At 40.3% G+C, this 22,037-nt stretch overlaps 1 protein-coding gene and 1 pseudogene across 1 annotated transcript in view; one reads left to right on the top strand and one right to left on the bottom strand.

Annotated features, from left to right (window-relative positions):
* LOC124081236 (UL16-binding protein 1-like) overlaps nucleotides 1–21,673 on the top strand; it is a 33,695-nt gene extending 12,022 nt beyond the window's left edge. Inside the window, exons 2-5 of the mRNA XM_046427456.2 lie at nucleotides 12,214–12,477; nucleotides 12,705–12,971; nucleotides 13,505–13,632; nucleotides 14,942–21,673. Coding sequence (XP_046283412.1) covers nucleotides 12,214–12,477; nucleotides 12,705–12,971; nucleotides 13,505–13,629 — 656 coding nt within the window. The 3' untranslated portion in view covers nucleotides 13,630–13,632; nucleotides 14,942–21,673. The remainder of the gene's footprint in view (nucleotides 1–12,213; nucleotides 12,478–12,704; nucleotides 12,972–13,504; nucleotides 13,633–14,941) is intronic.
* On the bottom strand, nucleotides 19,454–20,954 carry LOC124081220 (heterogeneous nuclear ribonucleoprotein A1-like; annotated as a pseudogene).
* Nucleotides 21,674–22,037: the final 364 nt, after the last annotated feature.

The following is a 22,037-nucleotide window of genomic DNA, read 5'->3' as shown; positions in this document are numbered from 1 at the left end:
TGATTTCATTTATCATTTCTAGAAAGTCTTCTGGTGAACATTTTTGGGGTCTTCTAGATATAGGATCATGTCATCAGCAAACAGAAATAGTTTGACTTCTTTTCTTATTTGTATCCCTTTAATTTCCTGCCTTTGTCTACTTGCTCTGGGTAGAGTTTCAAAACCTAAATTGAATAGAAGTGGTGAAAGTGGACATCCTTGTAATATTCCTAATTTTAGAGAAAAAGCTTTCAGTTTTTCTCCATTCAGTGTGATATTGGCTTTGGGTTTGTTATCAAGTCTTTATAATATTGAGGTATGTTCCTTCTATACCTAGTTTCTCCAGGTTAACATGAAAGGGTTCTGTTTCTTATCAAAGGCCTTTTTTGCATCTATTGAGATGATCACATGATTCTTGTCCTTAATTCTATCTGTGTGGAGTATTACATTTATTTTATTTTATTTTGGGCATGCCAGGGATTGAACATAGGAGCACTCAACCACTGATCCACATCCCCAGCCCTTATTTTGTATTATATTTAGAGACAGTTTCTCACTGAGTTGCTTAGTGCCTCCCCAAGGCTGAGGTTGGCATTGAACTTGGGATCCTCCTGTCTCACCTCCCGTGTCACTGAGATTACAAGCATGCATCACCACACCTGGCTAAGAATTGCATTTATTGATTTGCACATGTTGAACAGACCTACATTCCTGGGATGAATTCCACTTGATCATGGTGTATTATCCTCTTAAAATGTTTTCTTATGTGGTTTGCTAACATTTTATTAAGGATTTTTATATCTATTTTTATATCTATGTTCTTCAGGGAACATCTTCTTTCCTTGATTTATCTTTGTCTGGTTTTGGTATCAGGATTATACTAATTTTGGAGAGTGGATTCGTGAGTATTCCCTCCCTTTCAATTTTGTGAAATAATTTGAGAAAGTCTGGTGTTATTTCTTCTTTAAAGGTATGGGAGAACTCAGCTGAGAATCCATCTTGTCCTGGGCTTTTCTTTGTTGGAAGACTTTTAATTGTCATCTCAATTTTATTACTTGTTATTAGTTTATATAGGTTTTCTATGTCTTCCTGGTTCACTTTGGGTGGTTGTATATGTCTAGAACTTATTCAGTGTGTTCTAGGTTTTCCAATTTATTGGAATATACATTTTCAAAATAGTTTCTAATGATCCTCTGAATTTCAGAAATGTCTGTGATAACATCTCTTTTTTCATCCTTTTTTTTAAAGGCTTCTCTCTCCTTTTCTTTTGGTGAGTTTGGCTAAGGGTTTATCAATCTTATGTGAGATAAAGAACCAACCATTTCCTGTACTGATCCTGTATATTTTTTTAATTCTCGATTTCATTATTTTAGGGATTAGTTTGTTCTTCCTTTTCTAAGGCTTAGAAATGGAGCATAAGCTTATTTATTTAGGATCTCTCCATTTTTTAAAGATTGCTATTTTGCACTATGAATTTTTCCCTTAGAAGTGCTTTCATACTATCCCAGAGATTTTGATATATTGTATCTCACTTCAGACTTGTCTCTAGGAACTTCATGATTTTTTCTCTAATTTCTTCTGTGATCCATTATTCATTTCAGAGTATTCAATCTCCAGGTATTTATGTGGTATCTATTCTTTTTTCTTACTATTAAATTCTAGTTTCATTCCATTATAATCCTAAAGGATTCATGCCATTATGACAATTTTTTGGTATTTTAAGATGTACCTTGAGACTTAGATTATGGTCTATTTTGGATAAGGTTCCATGAGCTTCTGAGAAGAAGGTAAATTCAGCTGCTTGGGGGTGATATATTCTGTAGATGTCTTTTAGATCCATTTGATTTATACCATTATTTAGGTTGAAGAAATCTTTATTGATTTCACATTTGAATGACATCTCTATTGATGGTAAGGGCATGTTAAAATCACTCAGTATTATTGTATTGGGGTCTATGGGAAATTGAATGTCAATAAGTTATTCTTTTTATGTAATTAACTATATTGGCATTTGGGATTTATACATTACTCTTGTTATATCTTCTTATTGAATTGCTCCATTTATCTATGTGGTGGCATTCTTTGTCCCTTCTAATTAATTGTGCTTGAAATCTGCTTTGCCAGATGTGAATAGCTGCTCCTGCTTGTTTTTGAACTCCATTTGCATGAAACAATTTTTCCATCCTTTTACCCTCAGCTTGCTGATGTCTTTTCCTGTGAGTCTAGTGCAAATAGAAAATAATTAGATCTTATTTTTAGATCCATTCAACCAATCTATGTCTTTGAATTAGGGAATTGAGACCATTTGCATTCAGTGTTATTATGGACATGTTTGTAGTTTCCTGCCTTTTGCTTTGTTTGCTATATTTAATTCTGTCTTGATCCTCATTTGGTTGTTTTTCTTCTAGTGATCTTCATCTATTGGGGAGTTTTTTTTATTTTGTTTTGTTTTGTTTTGTTTTTTGGCAGAGAGGGAGCGGTGGTTCCTGTGTGTGCAGTTTAACTTGGGAGTATTTTTTGTAGTGCTGGCTTGGTGGTCATGACTTCTTTTACTTTAAGATTTTATTTCCCCATTGATTTTGAAAGAAAGCTTTGCTGTATATAAAAATCTTGTCTGGCCATTGTTTTCTTTTAGAACTTGAAATATCTTGATTTTACAGTCTGATTTGAAGTGAACCTTATTGGCTTACCTATAATATTTTTTTCTTTCAGCTTTTAATATTCTTTCCTTATTGTCTATATTAGGTAGTTTGACTATGATGGTATTTGAGAAGTTCTGTGCTGATCTTGACCAAATGGGGTACTATAGGCCTTCTGTATGTAGTTGTCTATCTAATTTCTGATATGGGGAAATTTTTTCTGTTACTATCTCATTGAAAATAAGATACTGTGTATCTCCATGTTGTTTTCTATACCAATTATTCTCAGGCTTACTCTCTTGATGCTATCTCAGAGTTCTTATACATTCTGATCATGATCTTCCATTTTTATTTTATTTTTATTACCAAAAGATATAATTGGTGATATTGATACCTCCAGTTACTGATGATAAACTCTGCTCCCTCAAATGTTGTAGTTTGAACATTAGAGAATGTTGCAAGGGGGCAAAATCACGATGTATGAAGAAATAAAGAATGTCCACATGCTTCTGCCCCTATTCATTGCTTTATTCACTCAAATTACTCAATACAATTTCACTCTATAGGGTCCTAATCAAGAAAATGGCAATCCCTAATGCTAGGCACTGCAATAGACATAATCAATTCACAGCAAACAATTCTAGATTAATTCTAAGCACTGCAAATGCTTAATCATGAAAGGCTTTCCCTCTGCATGCTAAGTTCAAAAGTCTTAAGCCTTAGGCTTTATGTCCAGCAGATTCACACTCACTCAGACCACAGTGATGAGTCCAGAACCAAGGCAGGCTTCTCCTGGTGTGGAGTGGACGACCGGTTGAGGAGAGTAGGTCATAGGGAGAAGTTGCAGCTCTCACCAGGGTCCAGATGAGGTGGTAGAGTTTGAGAATGGTGAGGATCATGCAGAGGATCAGGAAAATGATGACAAGTGATGGGATGTCAGTCCAGGTCCTCATCAGTCTCTCCAGCTCAAATGCATTCTTGTTTGGGCTGGCTGAATCCCTGTTCATTAGCTCTATTATTTATACTAAATCTGGGGGCTTTTGACCCCCCTTTCAATCCTTATCAGCTACCACCCATTTCTCCATGACATCATTTACCCTGGGGTCAGAAACATCTGCTCTGGTGGTCTCCACCCTGATCTTCTCACCTTTCCCATTAATCAGAGAGGACAGTCTGCCAGAGACTTCATGCTGTTTATCAGGGTGAGAGGAAGTAACTTGTCTGAGGGCCATACTGGAGAGTTCTGTTAGATGTGCCTGGTGAGACTGCAGGTTTCAAACTGGAGTTTTTTGAAATGGAGTTGCCTAGGCTCAGGCCTAAGGCCATCCTCACAGAGAAGCACGCTGAGGCAAGCATATAAAGCAGGGTTTATTTAAAAAGGGGTACCATAGATGTCTCCCAGAAGGGAGAAGGGGGCCACAGCTGGTATCCTGGTATCCCCAGAGGCGAGGTGTTCTGCCCATTTTATATGTCCTAGGCTTCCTTTGTTCTCCTGCTCTCTTCCCCTTATCTTTCTCCTAGTGACTAAGCCCAGGGCGGACCAAAGGTGAGAAACAGATGGGTTGAAGGGCAGGACCATGCAGCCCAGGACACAGTAATTAACAACTTTATGGCTCTTGTAGTGAGGGGCAATTCCTGGGACAGGTTACCTTAGCAACAGGTTGGAAGGTTCTTGATAAGGGTGGAGGAAGGGCTCTGAAGGAATTAACATTTCAGTCCTTCAGGGGACAGTTTCCAACTTGCCAGACTCACTCAAAATTGGCCTCCTGACTCAATTTACCTATCTATGTTGACTGCCTGTCTAATTCTGGTTTCAATATGCTGCTTGTAGGACACCCAAGCCTTGTCATCCAAGAATAATAACAAAGTGGGGCTGTCTTCAAGCCCCAGATAACAGGTGTTTTGTCTTTACAAGTTCACTCCCCCTGGCAGCCCTTTGGAGAGGGAGGAAGGGGGAGGAAGGGAGACCTTCTTAGGAGGTTCTAGCTTTATGGGTCCCCTTGGTCTCCAACCCAGCAATGTTCTAACCCATACTGGAGGGGAGGAAGGAGGGAGAGTGCTCCACAGGCAAACCACCCCTACCTCACCACTGGAAAAGCAAACTACCCCAAATCACAAAGAAAGGAGGGTGCTAAATGGCTCAGGTGGGAACTGTTTACAATTGGGATGCTAGCTGGGCCAGAGACCTTGAATCCTTTCATTCTTGCTGAGTCACTGTCTAGCCTCTGGCATGGAATAAATGAATCTCAAATTCTAAATTCTAGCTGTGTGCACTCTCCCTGGTCACTGTCTCAGTCTCTGGTGCCTCACTGAGCTCCAGCTTTGGGAAATGGGACAAGCAGCAGGACAATAGGCAAGGGGGGATGGTCAGCCCAGAGAAAGGGCAGCAGGAAAAACACCATTTCTTGCTTTGAGGCCAGTCTGCTGGCATTTGGGAGAATGTGTCACTGCATTACTCAAGGGGGAGAGAAAGAGAAGGTTAGAGATGAGAAGGCATAGGTAAGGTGGGCACAGGGAACCCCAACAGGGCAGGAGGCAGGGAGCAGACATCCTCAGGCAGAAGCTGAGGGTGAAGCACAGATGGAGGCCAACTCCTCCCTTGATGATGTCCTCCCTCAGGAGGCCCAGAGTGGTACTGCTGCAGCCCAGCCTCACCTCACCCTCAGTGTTGTGGGAAAGGGGCCCCAGAAGCCTTCCCTTCACTCCTCCCTGCCTCTCCCCACCCCAGGAGGGCTGCTACAATTTGTGGTTATGTAACCGAAAGCTCGGTCCCTGTCCCCAATGCCAATCAATGCCAATTTAATAATGGGACACGGTTTTGGAAAAAAAAAAAAAAGGAATAAGAAGTTTTATTGCTTTGCTAGCAAAGGAGAAACACAGGGGACTCCTATCCCAAAGAGTGTGACTCTTTTAAAGGAACTTCAAGGGTTACATTCTAGGTGTCTCTACTAGGGGGAGCAGTGCACCCTGAGAGCTTTAGTATTCACTTGTAAATTTGGTAGCTATTCACTTTCCAGATCTTCTGCAGTCATCTCCTCCCTGTAGTGGGTGAGTTCCAGGGCAATCAACTAGGGGAAGAAAAGATCACACCATCTCCCTAAACTTGTTAGGGAGGGGGAGAGGAGAGAAGGGGGAAAATATTTTTTAAAAAAATAAGCCTTAGAGCAATGACGGCTACTTTCGGAAGATGAACTGTAACTGTTACAGTTACAGCTTTACACATTAAGGGAAAAAAAGTTTGAAAACTATCCCACACCCAGGGGGAAAAAAAAAACCCTGCAAGTGGGACTTAGTGGTAGAGCTTTTGCCTAACAGTCGTGAGATACTGGGTTTGATCCCCAGCACCACATAAAAATGAACAAATAAAATAAAGGTATTGTGCCACTTACAAAGTTTAGCCAGAGCAGCGCTTTGCCTATCCCCAGCCTCAGGACAGGAGCCGCCCAGCGGCCCGCCCCCAGAACACCCAGCTGGTAGGAGTTCGAGGTGAGGCGCCGCGGCCAGGAGATCCGGTCCACCTTCTCCTCCCGCCACGAGGAGGAGCCCCATACCAGGCCGGACCGGGAGCAGGGCTCGGAGCCCTCGAAAGGGACCGGGCGGGACGCGGCAAGTGCTTCCAAGTGGTGGCCGGAGCACGACGGAGTCCAGACGTCCCGCCGACCTGGGGAGGACGCAGAGCCCCGCGAGCGAATCCCAGGCAAGAAGCAAGGCTGGAGGGCGGGGAAGATGGAGAGAGGCAGGGGGACGCTGGCCGCGCTGCTCTCCCTCCCTGGCCCACCCGGAGAGAAGCGGGGACCCGCAGGGAGAGCGGGCGAGAGCGGAGGGCGCGGGCCTGGGGAGCGACAGCCGTCGAGACGCGTGGGAGAGTTGCGGGGGGGCAGTGAGGGAGAGGCCGAGTGGGGAGACCCGGCGGGGGGCCGTGGAGCTGGCGGCGGAGGGAGCGGGCGAGAGGTGGGGGGAGAGGGCGGCCGGAGAGAGGGTGCAGGGAAGGGGTCTGGAGAGCAGGAGGGCTGGCTGCTGGGGGGTGAAGGGCGGGGGCCGCGGGACCGGTGGCTTCCTTGCTGATGCCCGAGACAATTACTGCGGGGATGGGGGCGAGTGGCAGAGGACCGAACCCAGCAGGAAAAAGTCCGTCACTGTCCGGGAGCTGCGAGCGCTGCCGGCAGCGGCTGCTCTGCCGGCGTCGGGCCTAAGGGGGGCGGCCAGGGCAGGGAGACACGTGAGGGAAAGGAAAGCGGCGGGAAGAGCCGCACAGCCCAGCGCCCGGGACCTTGCCGCGGGACCTTGGTTTGGATTCTTCATTGGTACCGGGTAGTCAGCTGACTTACTCTGTCTTCGCGGCCTGACGTTCTATCCTCAAAGCTGGAAGCGCTGCTTTCTAGGCCGTCTGACGTGTAGGTGCTGTCCCCCGGAAGCTTTTAACTCGATTCCTTGTCTCATTCATTTACAGCTATTCTCATTGGTTTCTTTTCAATATCGCTGTTTCTTTATTGACATGGTTTTTCGTCTGCATTTATTCTCTTATTCAGTTGTTAGATCTTCTTTTAGATCATTGGACATTTTAATAATTAGTTTTTTCATTATCTTTATCTGTGATTTTATCTACTTCCATAACTGTGGGATCCTTTGTTGGAGCATTGTGGGGGGGGGGGGGGCGTGCCTGTTTCCTCATGTTTTCTGAGATCTCAGACTTTCACTTCAAATGAGATGGATTTTCTTTCCTCTTTTTTTTTACATGTGTCCCTTTGTCTGTAGTTATCCTTTTTGTTGGTATCATTCTCTGTTTTTGATACGAGTAGATGTCCAGGAGTGGAACCTGAGCCCCTCCTTAGGGCTTGGTTGTTAGTTTAAGGTTTTGGTTTTAATATAGTAGATGAACACAATACCTTTATTTTATTTTTATGTGGTGCTAAGGATGGAACCCAGTGCCTCATACTTGACAGGCAAATGCTCTACCACTGAGCCACAACCCCAGCCCTCTTCTAGCTTCTTGAGTTAAACAAAAAACAGTTTTCTACAGTCACTCTACTGTGCTGGAGCACACCAGAAATTATCACTGTTATCTAATTGCAAATTAATTCCCATCTATCAACATCTCCTATCCCTTTTTCTGTACACACCATCTGATTTCAAATACTGAGATGAACTTTTTTTGGATTCCACATGCAAGTGAGATCATATGATACTTGTCTTTCTGGCTTACTTCTCTTAACATGATGATCTCCATTTCCATCAATGGTGTTGCAGATGACAGGATTTTGTCCTTTATATGGATGAATAGTATTCCAGTTTGTATTATGTATCATATTGTCTTTAAATCTGTTAATCACTTGATTGACACCTAGGTTGTTTATGTTTCTTGGCCTTTTTGAATAGTGTTACATTGAACATGGGAGTGCAGATGACTTTGAAAGACTGTATTTATTTACTTTGGCTATTACTCAGTAGAGGAATTCCTAGATCGTATGCTAGTTCAATTTTTAAATTTTTAAGGACCTCATACTGTTTTTCCTAGTGGCCCTATTATTACCACCTATAATTAATAATTAGAAAACACCTATCATTGTGTTCATTCAGCAAAGAATCTAAGAACAGAAAACTGAGAAAGTAAGAAGTGGGTTTATTGCAAAAGTGAGAGAGATATAGAGAGGACTTCTCTGAGAAAAGGGGCCTCAGAGCTGGGAATCCAGTGGGAGTTTTGGCCTGTTCTTTTGATGGTCTCTGGAATTCCTCCTTTTCTGATCTCCTCCCCTGTCTACACACTCCTAAATATTATTTATTGGTGCCCCCTCTGTCCATGCATCTATTTTAGTTTTCCTTTTGGATCTCTTGCTTGGGAGTGCTAATATGGAAGTGTCTGTCTGATTGGGTCCCCCACTTGTGTCCACCAGCACTTAGGTCAAGCAGGAAGTTGACCTCATCAGAAGACCCTCCCCATGCTCCTTTGTTTGGGCCCTGCCCAGCCTCCTCACTTGCCATCTTGCCCTGGTTGCCTAAGTCCCCCTACCTCTCCCCCACTATGAATCTACATCCCGCTAACAATATACAGGATTCTCTTGCAGGCACTTTTTGTTTGTTTGTTTTATTGTTAACAGTCATTCTTACTGGAGTGAGATGATGTCACCTTGTGGTTGTGATGTGCATTTCAAAGATGACTGGTGATACTGAGCACAGTTTTGTGTGCCTATGGGCCATTTACTTATCACTATTGAGAAATGTCTTCAGATTTTTTTCTCCATTTTGCAATCAGGCTATTTGTTTTCTAATTATTAAGTTCTTTGAGTTCCATATATAACCTCTTACCTGATATACAACATGCAAATATTTTCTGACATTCTGTAGGTTGTCTCTTCACTCCCAAAATTGTTGCCTTTGATGTGCAGAGGATTTTTTAGTTTGATTCATCTTGTTTATCTGTTTTTGCTTTTGTTTTCTCTACTTTTAGGGTCTTGTCTAAAAAATCTTTTCCCATTACAATATCCTTAAAATGTTTAAAAATAAAATTTTATTTATTTTTTTAAATATTTATTTTTCAGTTTTTGGTGGACACAACATCTTTATTTTATTTTTTTATGTGGTGCTGAGGATCGAACCCAGCGCCCCGCGCATGCCAGGCAAGCGCGTTACCACTTGAGCCACATCCCCAGCCCTTTTTTTTATTTTTATTTTATTATTTTTTTCAATTAATCCCTGGTTCTCCTGCATGGTAAGCAAGCATTTTACCACTGCGCTACACCCCCAGCCCATTTAATCCACTTTGAGTTGATTGTTTCTGAGTGAAGAGCCACAGGGGTCTAGTTTCATTCTTTTTCCTGTGGATTTCCTGTTTTCCCAACACCATGTATAGAAAAAAATGTCTTTTTTTTTTTTTTAAGAGAGAGAGAGAATTTTTTTTTTTTTAAGATGGACACAACACAATGCCTTTATTTTTTTTTTTTTATGTGGTATTGAGAATCGAACCCGGGTCCCTCCCGTGCTAGGCGAGCGCTTTACCTCTGAGCCACAATCCCAGCCCCAAAACTGTCCTTTTTCTACTGTACATTCTTACACCTTTTCAAAAATAGGCTGCTGTAGGTGTGTGGGTCGAATTCTATGCTCTCTGTTCTGTTCCATGGTCCATGCTTCTGTTTGTAAGTCAGCACCATGCTATTCTGATTACTCCAGCTTTGTCCTGTATTTTGAAGTCAGGTCATGGAACTCCTCTTGCTTGGTTCTTTTCATGCAGGATGACTGTGACTCTTCAGGAGCTCTGTGGTTCCATAGAAATTTTAGGATTGTCTTTTCTAGTTCTGTGAAGAATGCTCTTGGTGTTTTGGTAGGGATTACATTGAATCTGCTGATCTTGTTGGGTAGAATAGACATTTGAACAATATTGGTTATCTTTTTATTTGTGTGTGTGTGTGTGTGTGATTTTCAATTTCTTTCCTCATTGCTTTAAAGTTTTCATTTTAGAGATCTTTTACCTCTTTATTTTAATTTGTTCCAAGGTTTTATATTTTTCGTAAGTAGTATTGTTTGCTTGATTTCTATTTCAGATGATTGCTATTTGTATATAACAACTCTAATAATTTTATTTTTTTTGTATCTTGCAATTTTGTTAAATTCATCTATTACCACTACTAGTTTTGGGTGAAGTCCTTGGAGTTTTCTATATGTAACATCAGCTCATCTGCAAACAGTGAGAATTTTATTCCTTTTTTCCCAGTTTGGATGCCCTTCATTTTTTCTCTTGCCTGATTGCTCTAGCAAGCACTCCCAGAATTCCATTGATTAAAAGTGGTAAAATGGGCATCATTCTTCTGTTTCAGATCTGAGAGAAAAAACTTTCAGTGTTTATCCATTTGATATGATGCTTGCTGATGGCTTATTTCACACACCTTTTATCATGTTGAGATATATTCCTTCTATACCTAGTTGTTCAGCATTTTCATCATGAAGAGATGTTGATTTTATCAAATGCCTTTTCTACATCTATTATATTGGTTTTGCCCTTCATTCTGTTAATGTGGGATATTACATTTATTGATTAGATAGTGTTGAACCATTATTGCATCCCTGAGATGCATTCCACTTGGTCATGTTGAATAATCTTTCCAGTGGGCAATTAATTTAGTTTGCTAGTATTTTGTTCAGGATTTTTGTATCTTTATTCATCAAAAATATTAGCTGTGGGGGCTGGGGCTGGGGCTCAGCAGTAGCACACTTGCCTGGCATGTGTGAGGCACTGGGTTCGATTCTCAGCACCACATATAAATTAATAAATAAAATAAAGTTTTATCAACAATTAAAAAAATATTTTAAAAAAATAGCTGTGGATTAGTTTTTGTGTGTGTTGTCAGGTTTTGGTATCATGGAATTGCTGGCTTTATCAAATGTATTTGGAAGAATTTCTTTCTCTTCTATTTTTGGGAATTACTTAAGGAGAACTAGAAACTGTTCTTCAAATATTTGGTAGAACTTAGCAGTAAAGCTCTCTTGTATTGGAATTTTCTTTCCTGGAAGACTATTACTACTGATTCAATCTTGTTACTTATTATAGGTCCGCTCAGTTTTTTATTTATTCATGATTCAACCTGGGTAAGATATATATGTGTAAGTGTTAAGGAATTTTTCCATTTATTCTAGGTGACCAAATTTTTGCAAATAATAACAAACATGGGTATCTTTGTTCCTAATAATCTCAAATGATCCTTTGTACTTTTGTGGTGTCAGTTGCAATCTCTCCCTTTTCTTGTCTGAATTTGAGTCTTCTCTCTACTTTTCCTAGTTGTCTAGCTACTGACTTTTCACCTGTGTTTAGTTCTTTGAAAAACCAGCTCCTTATTTCATTACTCTCTTGTGCTCCTTTTTAGTCTCTGATTCATTTATTTGTGCTCTGCTCTGAACTTATTATTTCTTCCTTTCCACTAATTTTGGTTCAGGTTTGGATACCAGATATTTTTAATACACTTGATAAACAAGAGTCTCCCAGGCTTTCTTAAAAATCACAGTGGACTGGTCATTTTTCTGGCTTTTCTAGTATATCTAACCTGGCATATACAATTTTCTGAGCCACAAAGCACATACTTCTGATTCCTTCCTTTACTACCTTTCTTCAAACTATGGATTTTTCATTTCATTCAGATTACAATATCACTTTCCAACCTAAAAAAAGGCAATCTCCTGGGACAGTAGTGCCATCTCCTAACAGTCAAGCTAAAAGCTATGAACCATAATTATGAACTCTTTCTCATGCAGCTGTGATCCCATCCTCACTGCACCCACCATGACTCAGCATGCACAGTCCCTTCTCCTGCGTCTGATCGTCCTCTGCCAGGCAGGCCCTTGCCTCACAGCAGGCCTGGCACCGCCATTGCAAGGTGATGTGCTGCTGGGTGTAGGCATTGTTCAAAGGGCAGAGGGGAAGTGGGCCATGTCCTGGGACATGAGGTTGCTGTCCCCTCCTCTTCAAAGGAGGGGAACATGCCCACCTAAACAGGTGGAGCAGACAGCTTGGGAAGGGTCATTCTTGCTCTGCCAGCTCAGCCCTTCAGAGGGATGGGGAGGGGGTGCCTAAAGGGTCCTTTCTCACCAGCCCAACCCTTTTCCTTCACAGGCACTCACTCCCTTTGCTATGACTTCACCATCAATTCTAAGGCAGCACCTGGACAGCAATGGTGTACAGTCCAAGCCCAGGTGGACCAGAAGAATTTTCTCTCCTTTGACTGTGGCATGGACAAGGTCAAATCCTTGAGTGCCCTGGAAGGGAAAGTGAATGCCACAATCAACTGGGAAGAGCAGAAAACCTTACTGAGAGATATTGGGAATACGCTAAAACAGAAACTGGCTGACATTAAAGCAGAAAATGACATGGCCAGAGGTATGTAAGGATGGTCCAAGGGCACAAGAGAGCTGATATTGGGTTGAAGGAAATTGATTGTGTGCATGTAAAAAAAAAAAAAAGAGTTAGATGTTGGTCCCTCTAAAAGCCTAGACATAACTGTTTTGGAGGACAGAACACAGCCAGATTTGAAGGAAAACAGGGAAGGTGGTACTGGGTTGGACAAAGGATTTGTTAAGAATAAGAGGCTGATTTCTTTCTGATAGGGGCAGGTCTGAACACCCTGGAGGGCAGGATGTGTTGTCAGCATAAATCCAACAGCTCTTGGCAGTTTGGCTTCAATGGACGGATGTGGCTCCTTTTTGACTCAGACAACAGAAGGTGGAGAGAGATACGTCCTGGGTCCAGCTGGATGAAAAAAATGTGGGAAAATGACAAGGAGGTGACCGATTTGTTACATAGGTCCTCGATAGGTGACTGTAGAACCTGGATTCAGAACTTGAAGGAATGGGAGGCAGAGTTGGAGCCAACAGGTAACTGGCAGGAGGGGGAAGAAGTGGGATTCACATGAGATGCTGCTACGTGTGTGTGTGTGTGTGTGTGTGTGTGTACACTCCATCAAGCATGAGTCAGACCTGGGTTAACATTCATAGGTATAGTCTTTCCATATTTTTCCCTTCTCACCTCCTAATGCCTCTTTTTCAGTGCACATTCTTTTGGTCTGACATTTGCTCATCTCTTTTTGGAAATTCCTCTAAATCACTTCACATGTCAGCTCCTGAGACCCTTCTCCACCACCATCCTCATGGGTCTCCTCATATTCTGCCACCAGGAAGGATGAGTTGCATGATCACCCAGGCTTCTCCCATTAGCTATATGAGCCCCTTAAAGACATGACCCTTTTCCTGTCTCCCTCACTTCTCAGGACCTGTCACAGCAGCTGCCACATAGCAGAGATCTAGGAACTGTCTGCCTTCCTGAATGACTTGGGGCAGCAGGATCTAAGCAGATATGTCCTCATATTTTGGTCTGAAGAAGGGCTAACACTCTTGTGTTTCCATTTCAGGACCTTCAACCACCACCCCAGACACAGTCATTGAGAAGTCCTCAGCCAGTACCTTTAATCACTGGAATTCAGTACCTTTAATCACTAGAATCCTCATCATAGGATGCATCATAATTTTTTTCTGACAGGTATTGTAGGCAGATTGAAGAGAGGGATGGGGGAGATCGGGGAGCAATGAGGACAGGAAAGTGAATTCCCAAGATCCTAGTCTGTACCTTGACTGGTCCTTCCCATTCTGAGGTGAGACAGAAGAATCAGGCCTCCAGTCACTGGAAGCAATAGCTTGACCATGCTCAGCCCTGAGTTCTGAGAAATCCTCCCTGTCAGGGCCCGTGGGAAAGAGGAGGGGCCATACCAAGGCAGCCTGTGGATTCTAAAGGGTTTTAGCTGATGCAGGTCTGATTCAGACCAGATTTCTATAAGAGAGGGACACAGTGGGGCATGGTGTGGAAATAACAGGAACACAGGAAGGAAATACCCAATCCTGGAAGATGGCAGGATGGTAGCTCCATTCAATGTGTACAGAGAAAGGGACTTCATACCCACAAAGAAGAGGGTCCTGGGGCCTCGGTCCTGGCTCAGTGGTAGAGTGCTTGCTTAGCATGTATTAGGCACTGAGTTTAAACTTAAAATAAAGGTATTATGTTCATATATAAAAGAGAGGGAGAGAGAGGGTCCTATGGCTAATGCCAGGGTAAGGCGCAGGGAAGGCCTTTCCCAGCCCAACCTGGAAGGCTGGAGTTCAGGGCTGCATTCCACAGGAGGCTCATTTCCAGAAGCTGAATTGAAAACAGAGTGGAGTCTGTTCAGGATGAAGGCAGAGGATGCCAGCTCTCTGGGGACTCCTAGAACCCCAGGCTTGACCCTTGGGCTGTGGCCCGGGAACCCAGCCTCCTGCAGACTCCAGATCCTGAGCCAGCTCAGCAGCCTCTGCCTTGAGCAGAGCCTCTACAGAGACTGGTGGGGCTGAGCAGCTGCTGGAGTCTGATGCTCCAGCTGACTTAACCAGAGTGGAGGGAGTAGGCAGGGCCAGTCACTTTTAGAGCTGTGCTGCTCCCAGGTAAGGAGAGGTTGAGGGAGAAGGGGGAAGAAAGATGTCGTCTGCAACCCCACCCAAAGTCTGGGAACTAGGTTCCACACCCCTCTCTTTGGACAGGACTCTGGGCATCCCCAGGTCCTATGGACCCTCCTCTCGGGGAGAGGAGCAGACTTCCAGTCAGGGAGCAGATCCAGTCATTAGCTTCAGTCCTGAGACCAAAGCCTATAGCAGGGCAGGAACTGATTCTGGCCTGTGGGAAAGAAGGGAGGTGGTTGATAGAGGCTGTTGGATCCTTGGGTAATGGATGGAGGGAAATACATGACCCAAGGCGAGCACCCAGAAGAATTGAGATAGAATTTCTTCAGAGAGTTGAAGTAACACCTGTTTCTTTTCTAAAGGTGCTCCCAAGAAGCTTCTGAAATGTGATTTAAATAACTGGCCTTACCGGTTAAATAACTGGCCTTACTGGTCTTCTGCCAGTCTACTCCCTGCTATTCCTCCATAGAGCAGATGAAGATTGAAGTACAAATCCAGAGGCCTGCAGCAAATCATCACATATTCTAACTTAGCCTACAGCTCTCCTGTTCATATCCAGCATGGGTGAGGTACCCATGGGAGGGATGGGCTGGCTGTGAAATAAAAACTGTGAAGGTAATCTATCAAGAAATAAAGACAAAATGGCAAGAATCATGTATTTTCAAAGCAGGGCATGACCTGTTGAGCCGATCATAGGGGCCTGACTTCTAACAAAGAAAAAGCCTGCACTTGCTTTATTTATAGCGGTACAGATTGAAGTTAGTTTTACAACTTGTTTGTCCTATAGTTAATAGCCTTATTATCTCAAATTAACTTAGGTATTTATATTAGAAGTGGTACTTGTGTAAGACATTGACAAACAGTAGTTGTAAGGTTAAGGAAAACATATTATAAAATTGACGAGTAAAAACATTTAATTTTTATAATTGCTATGAATTAAGGAAAATAATTTTCTATAATTATAAATCTTCATTTAGTTATATATAGTATTTTTTGTTTTAGGAAATGTTAATTTGTATAACAAAAATTTATCTTAAAATAGGTGGCCTCTACAAAGGATGCAGGAGATTTAAACAGACTTTTAAAAATAAGAAGTACATATGTTGAGTGAGCACAGAAAAAAAAAATCTTCCACTTATTAATAATTTAAAAATGAAGTAAAAGAATGAGTGGCTTTTTACCTTCCAAATTAGGAAAAATTTTCAATATGATGAGTATTGATCCAAGTATGGGGAATTTGTACTTTCAAATATTGCTGGGTAGAATGTCAATTGGTAATATCTTTTCAGGTAATGATTTAATAAGTAATTCAAAACTCTTTTAGAATTTTATATGCCATTGATCTAGCAATCACATTTTAAAGAAAGTACGCTAAAATAATTTTTGTGTAGAAAGGTATCAGGTGTATGAACATTCTTAATAATTCTGTTTTTAAGGTAACAAAAATAATTTAAATGTCCAATATTTGGATAATGAACTATATGATTTTTAAAAACTGGCATTAAAAATAATATTGTAAAATATTAATTATGTGCAATTTAAAATTATAAGTTTTAAAAATAATATTAATATGATTCTCTGTTCATAAAATATGTATATCTATAAGGATATGCATAGAAAACTATTTAGAAGGTTATGTACTAAATGTTAATAGTAGTTATCTATGGATAGTAGAATTTTAAAAGAGTTTTGTTGTTGTTGTCTTATGTATCCTCCTTAATTTTTTAAAAATGGGCCTCTTGACAGTACTTATGTAAGGTTTAATTTTGAATAATCTTAGTTTTTTATTTGAATATTATTTTATAAAAATTTTATATATACTTATTTGGATCAATATAAATTAGTTAACATAATTTAATATTATATCTGAAACATGAAACAGACAAGTTAAGCGAGCTTTTAAAACCCTCTTGAAGGAAAATCTCAAAACGTTTATATAGGGACTGGGGATATAGCTCTGTTGGTAAAATGCTTGCCTTGCACAAGGCCCTGCTTCAATCCCTAGCACCACAAAAAAAAAAAAAAAAAAATTATATACTTCATATTGTTAACTTATAAATAAGCTAGTGTGTCTTAATTGTCTTTTGGAAATATAGTTTACTTCTCAGTGTAGAGAGTAACGTAAAATTTTATACCGTATTTATTTAATTATAAAATATTAAATGACACCATTAATTTCTAATTAACTTGTTATTATTTTATAGTTTAAGAGCTATTGTTGTAGAAACTTTTGTTTGAATAACATCAGCTTAGTAAAATGTTCTTTTAAATCTTGTACTTTAATGACATGTATATTTGGGAAATGAAGATACAATTAATATGTTATTAATAATTATCATAATTACATTGATTTTTTATATTAACCAAGTTTAGCTTTTAAAGAAAAATTTGAAATATGGAATGTAATGTGGTACTTTAAAATAACAGTTATTGTTTAAACAAAATTTTATATACCTTAAATCCTTTAAAACTAGTATTTTTTTAAAATAATAAAACTCAACAGACATAAAAAAATTATTTTATTGGAATGAGAGTAGATTAATGTTTTCAGTATTTCTTATTTCTTTTATCTTTTAGTTACAATGCCCAAATAATAAAGGTCTGTGAAAAGATCTTATCTATATTGGTAAACAGGCCTCATGTCAGAAACTTAGCAGGATTTAAAGAATATAAATATTTCAATAACCTCAGCTGATTGTGTTAATTTCATGTAACCAATTTAGTTATATGTAAACATTTTGAAAATTATTTTGTACAAATTTTGTTTTAATTTACTTAGACTTTATAGCCTTTCACTTTACTGGGTGAAATTTTTCTTAAACCTTTCTATATAAATCACACCTGATAGAAGTTTAACTCCCAGCCCCTTGGTTCTCATGAGGACATAGAAAACAAAGGAATTTTAGATCTTTTTTTATATTAACCAAATTACAAACACATCTAATGTTTACGTATATTTTAGTTAATAGGGTCTGATGTTTTTATATTTAGTAGATGATATTTTAGCACCCAATGGATGACATTCTAACACTCTAACCTTGCAAATCAATAAGTACCTCTTTTAATAAAGACATATAATTACTCCCCTTTACCTTAAATGTATTTATTCTTAACTATAAGATCCAAGACATCAAACAAATGTAGATAACAGTATTAATTATCTTTTTCCTGCTAAGGAAAATTGTTAGAAGCAAATAGATATAAATTTTAAATATCATAGGGATTAACAACTTTATTATTATTATTATTTTAATATCTGTATTTTATTTATTTATTTTTATGTGGTGCTGAGGATTGAACCCAGCGCCTCGAATGTGCTAGGGGAGCATTCTATCACTGAACCCCAGCCCCAGCCCCACAAGTTAATTATTTAACCAGCTGGAAAATTTTGATTTAATAATTTTAAAGATATCTTTATTTATAACTCTCTACCCTATTTCAATTGAAACTTTTTAAATCAAGTGAATTAAAGCTATTTGGGTCCATTTTTATGTTAATTTTAAATTATGATCATGCTTATTTATTTATAAGTCAATTTTAATATCATGTAATGTAGACATAATATAAGCATTATGTACACACATTTACAAATCAGACAAATAAAAGAATTTTTATAACTTTCTGTAAGTGGAGCTCCAAAGGTTGTATGGAGTGGTACAAATACTTATCAAAGCTTTTATTTGATTTAACCTGTTTCGGAATTATGTTAGAACCAATAAAACATTTATATGATTTAATTACAAGGCAGGCCTGCTTTGATGGATAAGCCACATTGAAATCTGACAATTATGAGAACACTTAAATAAATTATTTCAGATTGCCAGCTTCTTGTCCTAATAATTGTCAGACCTACTCTTAGCATCATCCCTAACAAACAAAAAATAATCCATTAAAAAGCATAATTAGAATGTTCTTTATTAACTTTGGAATTTTTCTCATTTAACTTTGGCTATCGACAGTTTAGTTGTTGAGAATGAGAGGGTTCCTATCGTGAACGCTATTGATAAAGCAATGAATTGTAGCTTGTTAGCTTTAAAGGGATTCAGGTTTTGAGTAGAAGATCACCATAGTGTAGTCCTTACCATGCCCGTCTCACAAGGTTGAAGGTCACCAAAAGCTATGAAAGTAATATATCAAGAAGTAAAGTCAAAAAGGCAAGGGTTATATATTTTCAAAGGTAGGTGTGACCCATTGAGCTGATCAGAGGGGTCTGACTTCTAACAAAGAATAGGCCCATGCTTGTCTTATTTATCGTGGTACAGATCAAGGGGGTCAGTAGATAGTTTTCAATGTGGTAGGAGGCTTGTTTCGGTGCTTGTTTCTTGGTGTTGCAGGGATCTTGAAGGAAATAGGTTGTTTGGTCCTAAAGCTGTGAGCCAAGACAAGGGCCAGCATGATCTGGGCTTTCTTGAACTGGGTAATTTCACCCAGGAGTTCCCAGAAAAGTGGCTTCTGTGCCTTAATGGCTCAAACAAACCCCTAATTTATATATGGTTCTTTTGCTTATTCACATCTAGTCAGGATTTAGAAGACACTCAGGTATTTCACTTTTAGGGACACAATGGGCCTATACCCTCTTTTGCAAGAGGTGGACTATTCTGATAGCTGCTTTCACTCTCCTGTCCACTGCAGCAGCCACACCCACCTTTTCTTTGCCACCCATTGATTCCTGCTACCCCAGGATATGATGACCCTCATGAAGATCCTGTAACTTCAACTTTGAGCTTTTTTTTTTTTAAGACATTTATTCAGCGTCATGATCAGACTATTACATTTAGCAATCAACAGCATGGGTGCCAAAAACAAAGTAGATTAATACCCTTTGTGGAATGCTTTGAACTTTTCACAGAACAGAAACTAAAAATAACCTGTTATACAATTAGTCGCAAGTATAGCCCTTGAGTTTTTTGCCCATACATATGAGTATTGTCTAAACCATGTCTTCTTTGTAGCAGCTAGGCCCTGCCAACACTGCTTGGCTGAGTTCACAAATCTATTGTAACCTTTAGCTTCCCTGTCACTTCTCTGGCTCTTCTCTCCTGCTAAGCTTTGTTTCCTGGCAGTATTAAAACCTTCTGCCACTGCCATAACTACTGCTGCTGCTGGAACTGCCATTACCATCATGGTTTCATGGTTTGGCAAATATTGGCCTCCACCACCATAAGGTCCAGAGCTTCTGCCTCCAAAGTTTCCACCCTTCATGGGTCCAAATTTTGATGACTGATTGTTTTAACTCCCAGAATCATTGTAGCTTCCACCACCTCCAAAATTGCTTCCATCATTACCAAATCCATTGTAGCCATCCCCACTGCCACCATATCCACCACCATCATGGCTGCCACTGCCGCAGTCCAGCTGCAGCAAACTAACCGGGGGGTGACGAGCAACTTGTATAGATCGATACAGCAGGAGTGGGAGCCGTTTATTGTAGGACAACAGAGGTATTTATACATTCCACACAGCTTATCTAATTAACATAATCTAGATATAGCAGTCAACCAATAAGGAATCTCCACACTTAATGGCTCGCTGGCGTTACTTCACCACTCCCTCTGGCAAAATGCCAGGCGCCATCCAGACTTGTTTACAGACTCTAACATTTGCCAGGTGCCATCCTGACTTGTTTACAGACTCTAACATGCCACCAAAGCCACCATTACCACTGAAGTTCCCTCCATGACCAAAATTGTCATTTCCACCAAAACCACCTCCACGATCACCACCAGTTTCCAGAACCACTTCGACCTCTTTGGCTAGATGAGGCACTAGCCATCTCTTGCTTTGACAGGGCTCTCCTCACTTCACAGTTGTGGCCATTCACAGTATGGTATTTCTGAATGACAATCTTATCCACAGAGTCATGGTCATCAAAAGTTACAAAAGCAAAGCCCTCTTTTTTTCCACTGCCTTGGTCAGTCATGATTTCAATAACTTAAATTTTCCCATACTGTTCAAAATAATCTCGTAGGTGATGTTCTTCGGTGACTTCTTTAATGCCACCAACAAAGATCTTTTTCACAGCTCGGTGGGCCCCCGGTCTTTGAGAATCTTCTCTTGAGACAGCTCTCTTTGGTTCCACAACTCTTTTATCTACTTGTGTGGTCTTGCATTCATGGCTGCATCCACTTCCTCCACAGTGGCACAAGTGACAAACCCAAAGCCTCTGGAGCGCTTGGTGTTTGGGTGTCTCACAATCACACAGTCCATGAGTGCTCCCCATTGCTCAAAATGGCTTCTCAGACTTTCATCAGTTGTTTCAGAGCTCAGCCCTCCAATGAATAGCTTCCACAGCTGTTCGGGCTCTTTAGGGGACACTGATTTAGACATGATGGCAGCAGGAAGAGAGACTTTAACAATGCTTTCTCTGCGGCATCCACGGGCAGAAAAGCCAACTTTGAGCTTTTTATTGTGTTTTGTGATAGTTCAATTCTGCACCTTTCGTTAACGTGATAAGCCATGTCCTTCGCTAACCTGTGGAAATGTACACTTAGCCTCTGGCTATTGGAACAAGAAATCTCAACAGTTTCCATCTTGGTTTGTGTAACCAAATATTTCTCCGCACCTTGAGTTGACCTTTGTTATCGTTTAGAACTGGGGTGTCCCCCAAAGATCCATGTATTGACTATGGTGCTATTGAGAAGTGAGGAAAACCTTATGAGGACAGGAGCTGGGTCACTCTCTGAAGGGCTCTTTGTGTCCCAGGCCCCTTCGTCCCTCTCTTTCCTCTCTTCTCTCTCTCTCCCTCCCTGTCTCAACTTTCAAAAAGAATTAATTATTTATCATTGCTACCATAAAGGGAGCACTCTCTTCTGCCACAGATCCTACTGCCAGGATATTCTGCCTTACCTCAGACCCTAAAGCAATGCAGTCGACCAAACTTGGACTAAAAATTCTGAAACAGTGAGCCAGAAATTAATCTTTCCTCCTTTAGTTTACTGTCTTCAGTAGTTTCCTCACAGTGATGGAAAGCTAACAACCTTGATGGTGCAAGCAATATTGTTTGTAAAATACCATGGCAGACTTCATTTTTAACTTCAGGGACTCTCTTTATATGTTTTGTTGTACTTAAATAAACATCTCTGTTTTTTAAACAATTTTTAATGAATTGACAATTTTTTAATGCAATGAATGTGGTGGTTAATTTTATGTGTCAACACACTGCCTAAGGAATACCCTGATAGCTGGTAAAACATTATTTCTGGGTAGTGTTCTGAGAGTGATTCTGGCAAAGATTTGCTCTCAAAGCAGTAGACTGAGCAAAGTCTCCCTTCTTAGTAAAAGCAGGCATCATCCAGTCCTTTCAGGGGCTCAACAAAACCAAAAGTCAAAGGAAGGGCAAATTCCCCTGCATGATCTGAGATGTCCATCTTTCCTGGTTCTGGGATATGACAAACCTTTACTATTTCTCAGTCTCCATGACTCATATCAGGACTTAAACTATCAGCCCTCAGTCCCAGG

Source organism: Marmota monax, unplaced genomic scaffold, assembly GCF_021218885.2.
Source record: "Marmota monax isolate L192 unplaced genomic scaffold, Marmota_monax_Labrador192_F-V1.1 WCK01_AAM20220418_F8-fsc00114, whole genome shotgun sequence".
Classification (NCBI taxonomy): domain Eukaryota; kingdom Metazoa; phylum Chordata; class Mammalia; order Rodentia; family Sciuridae; genus Marmota; species Marmota monax.
This window is presented reverse-complemented; position numbering and strand designations above follow the sequence as displayed.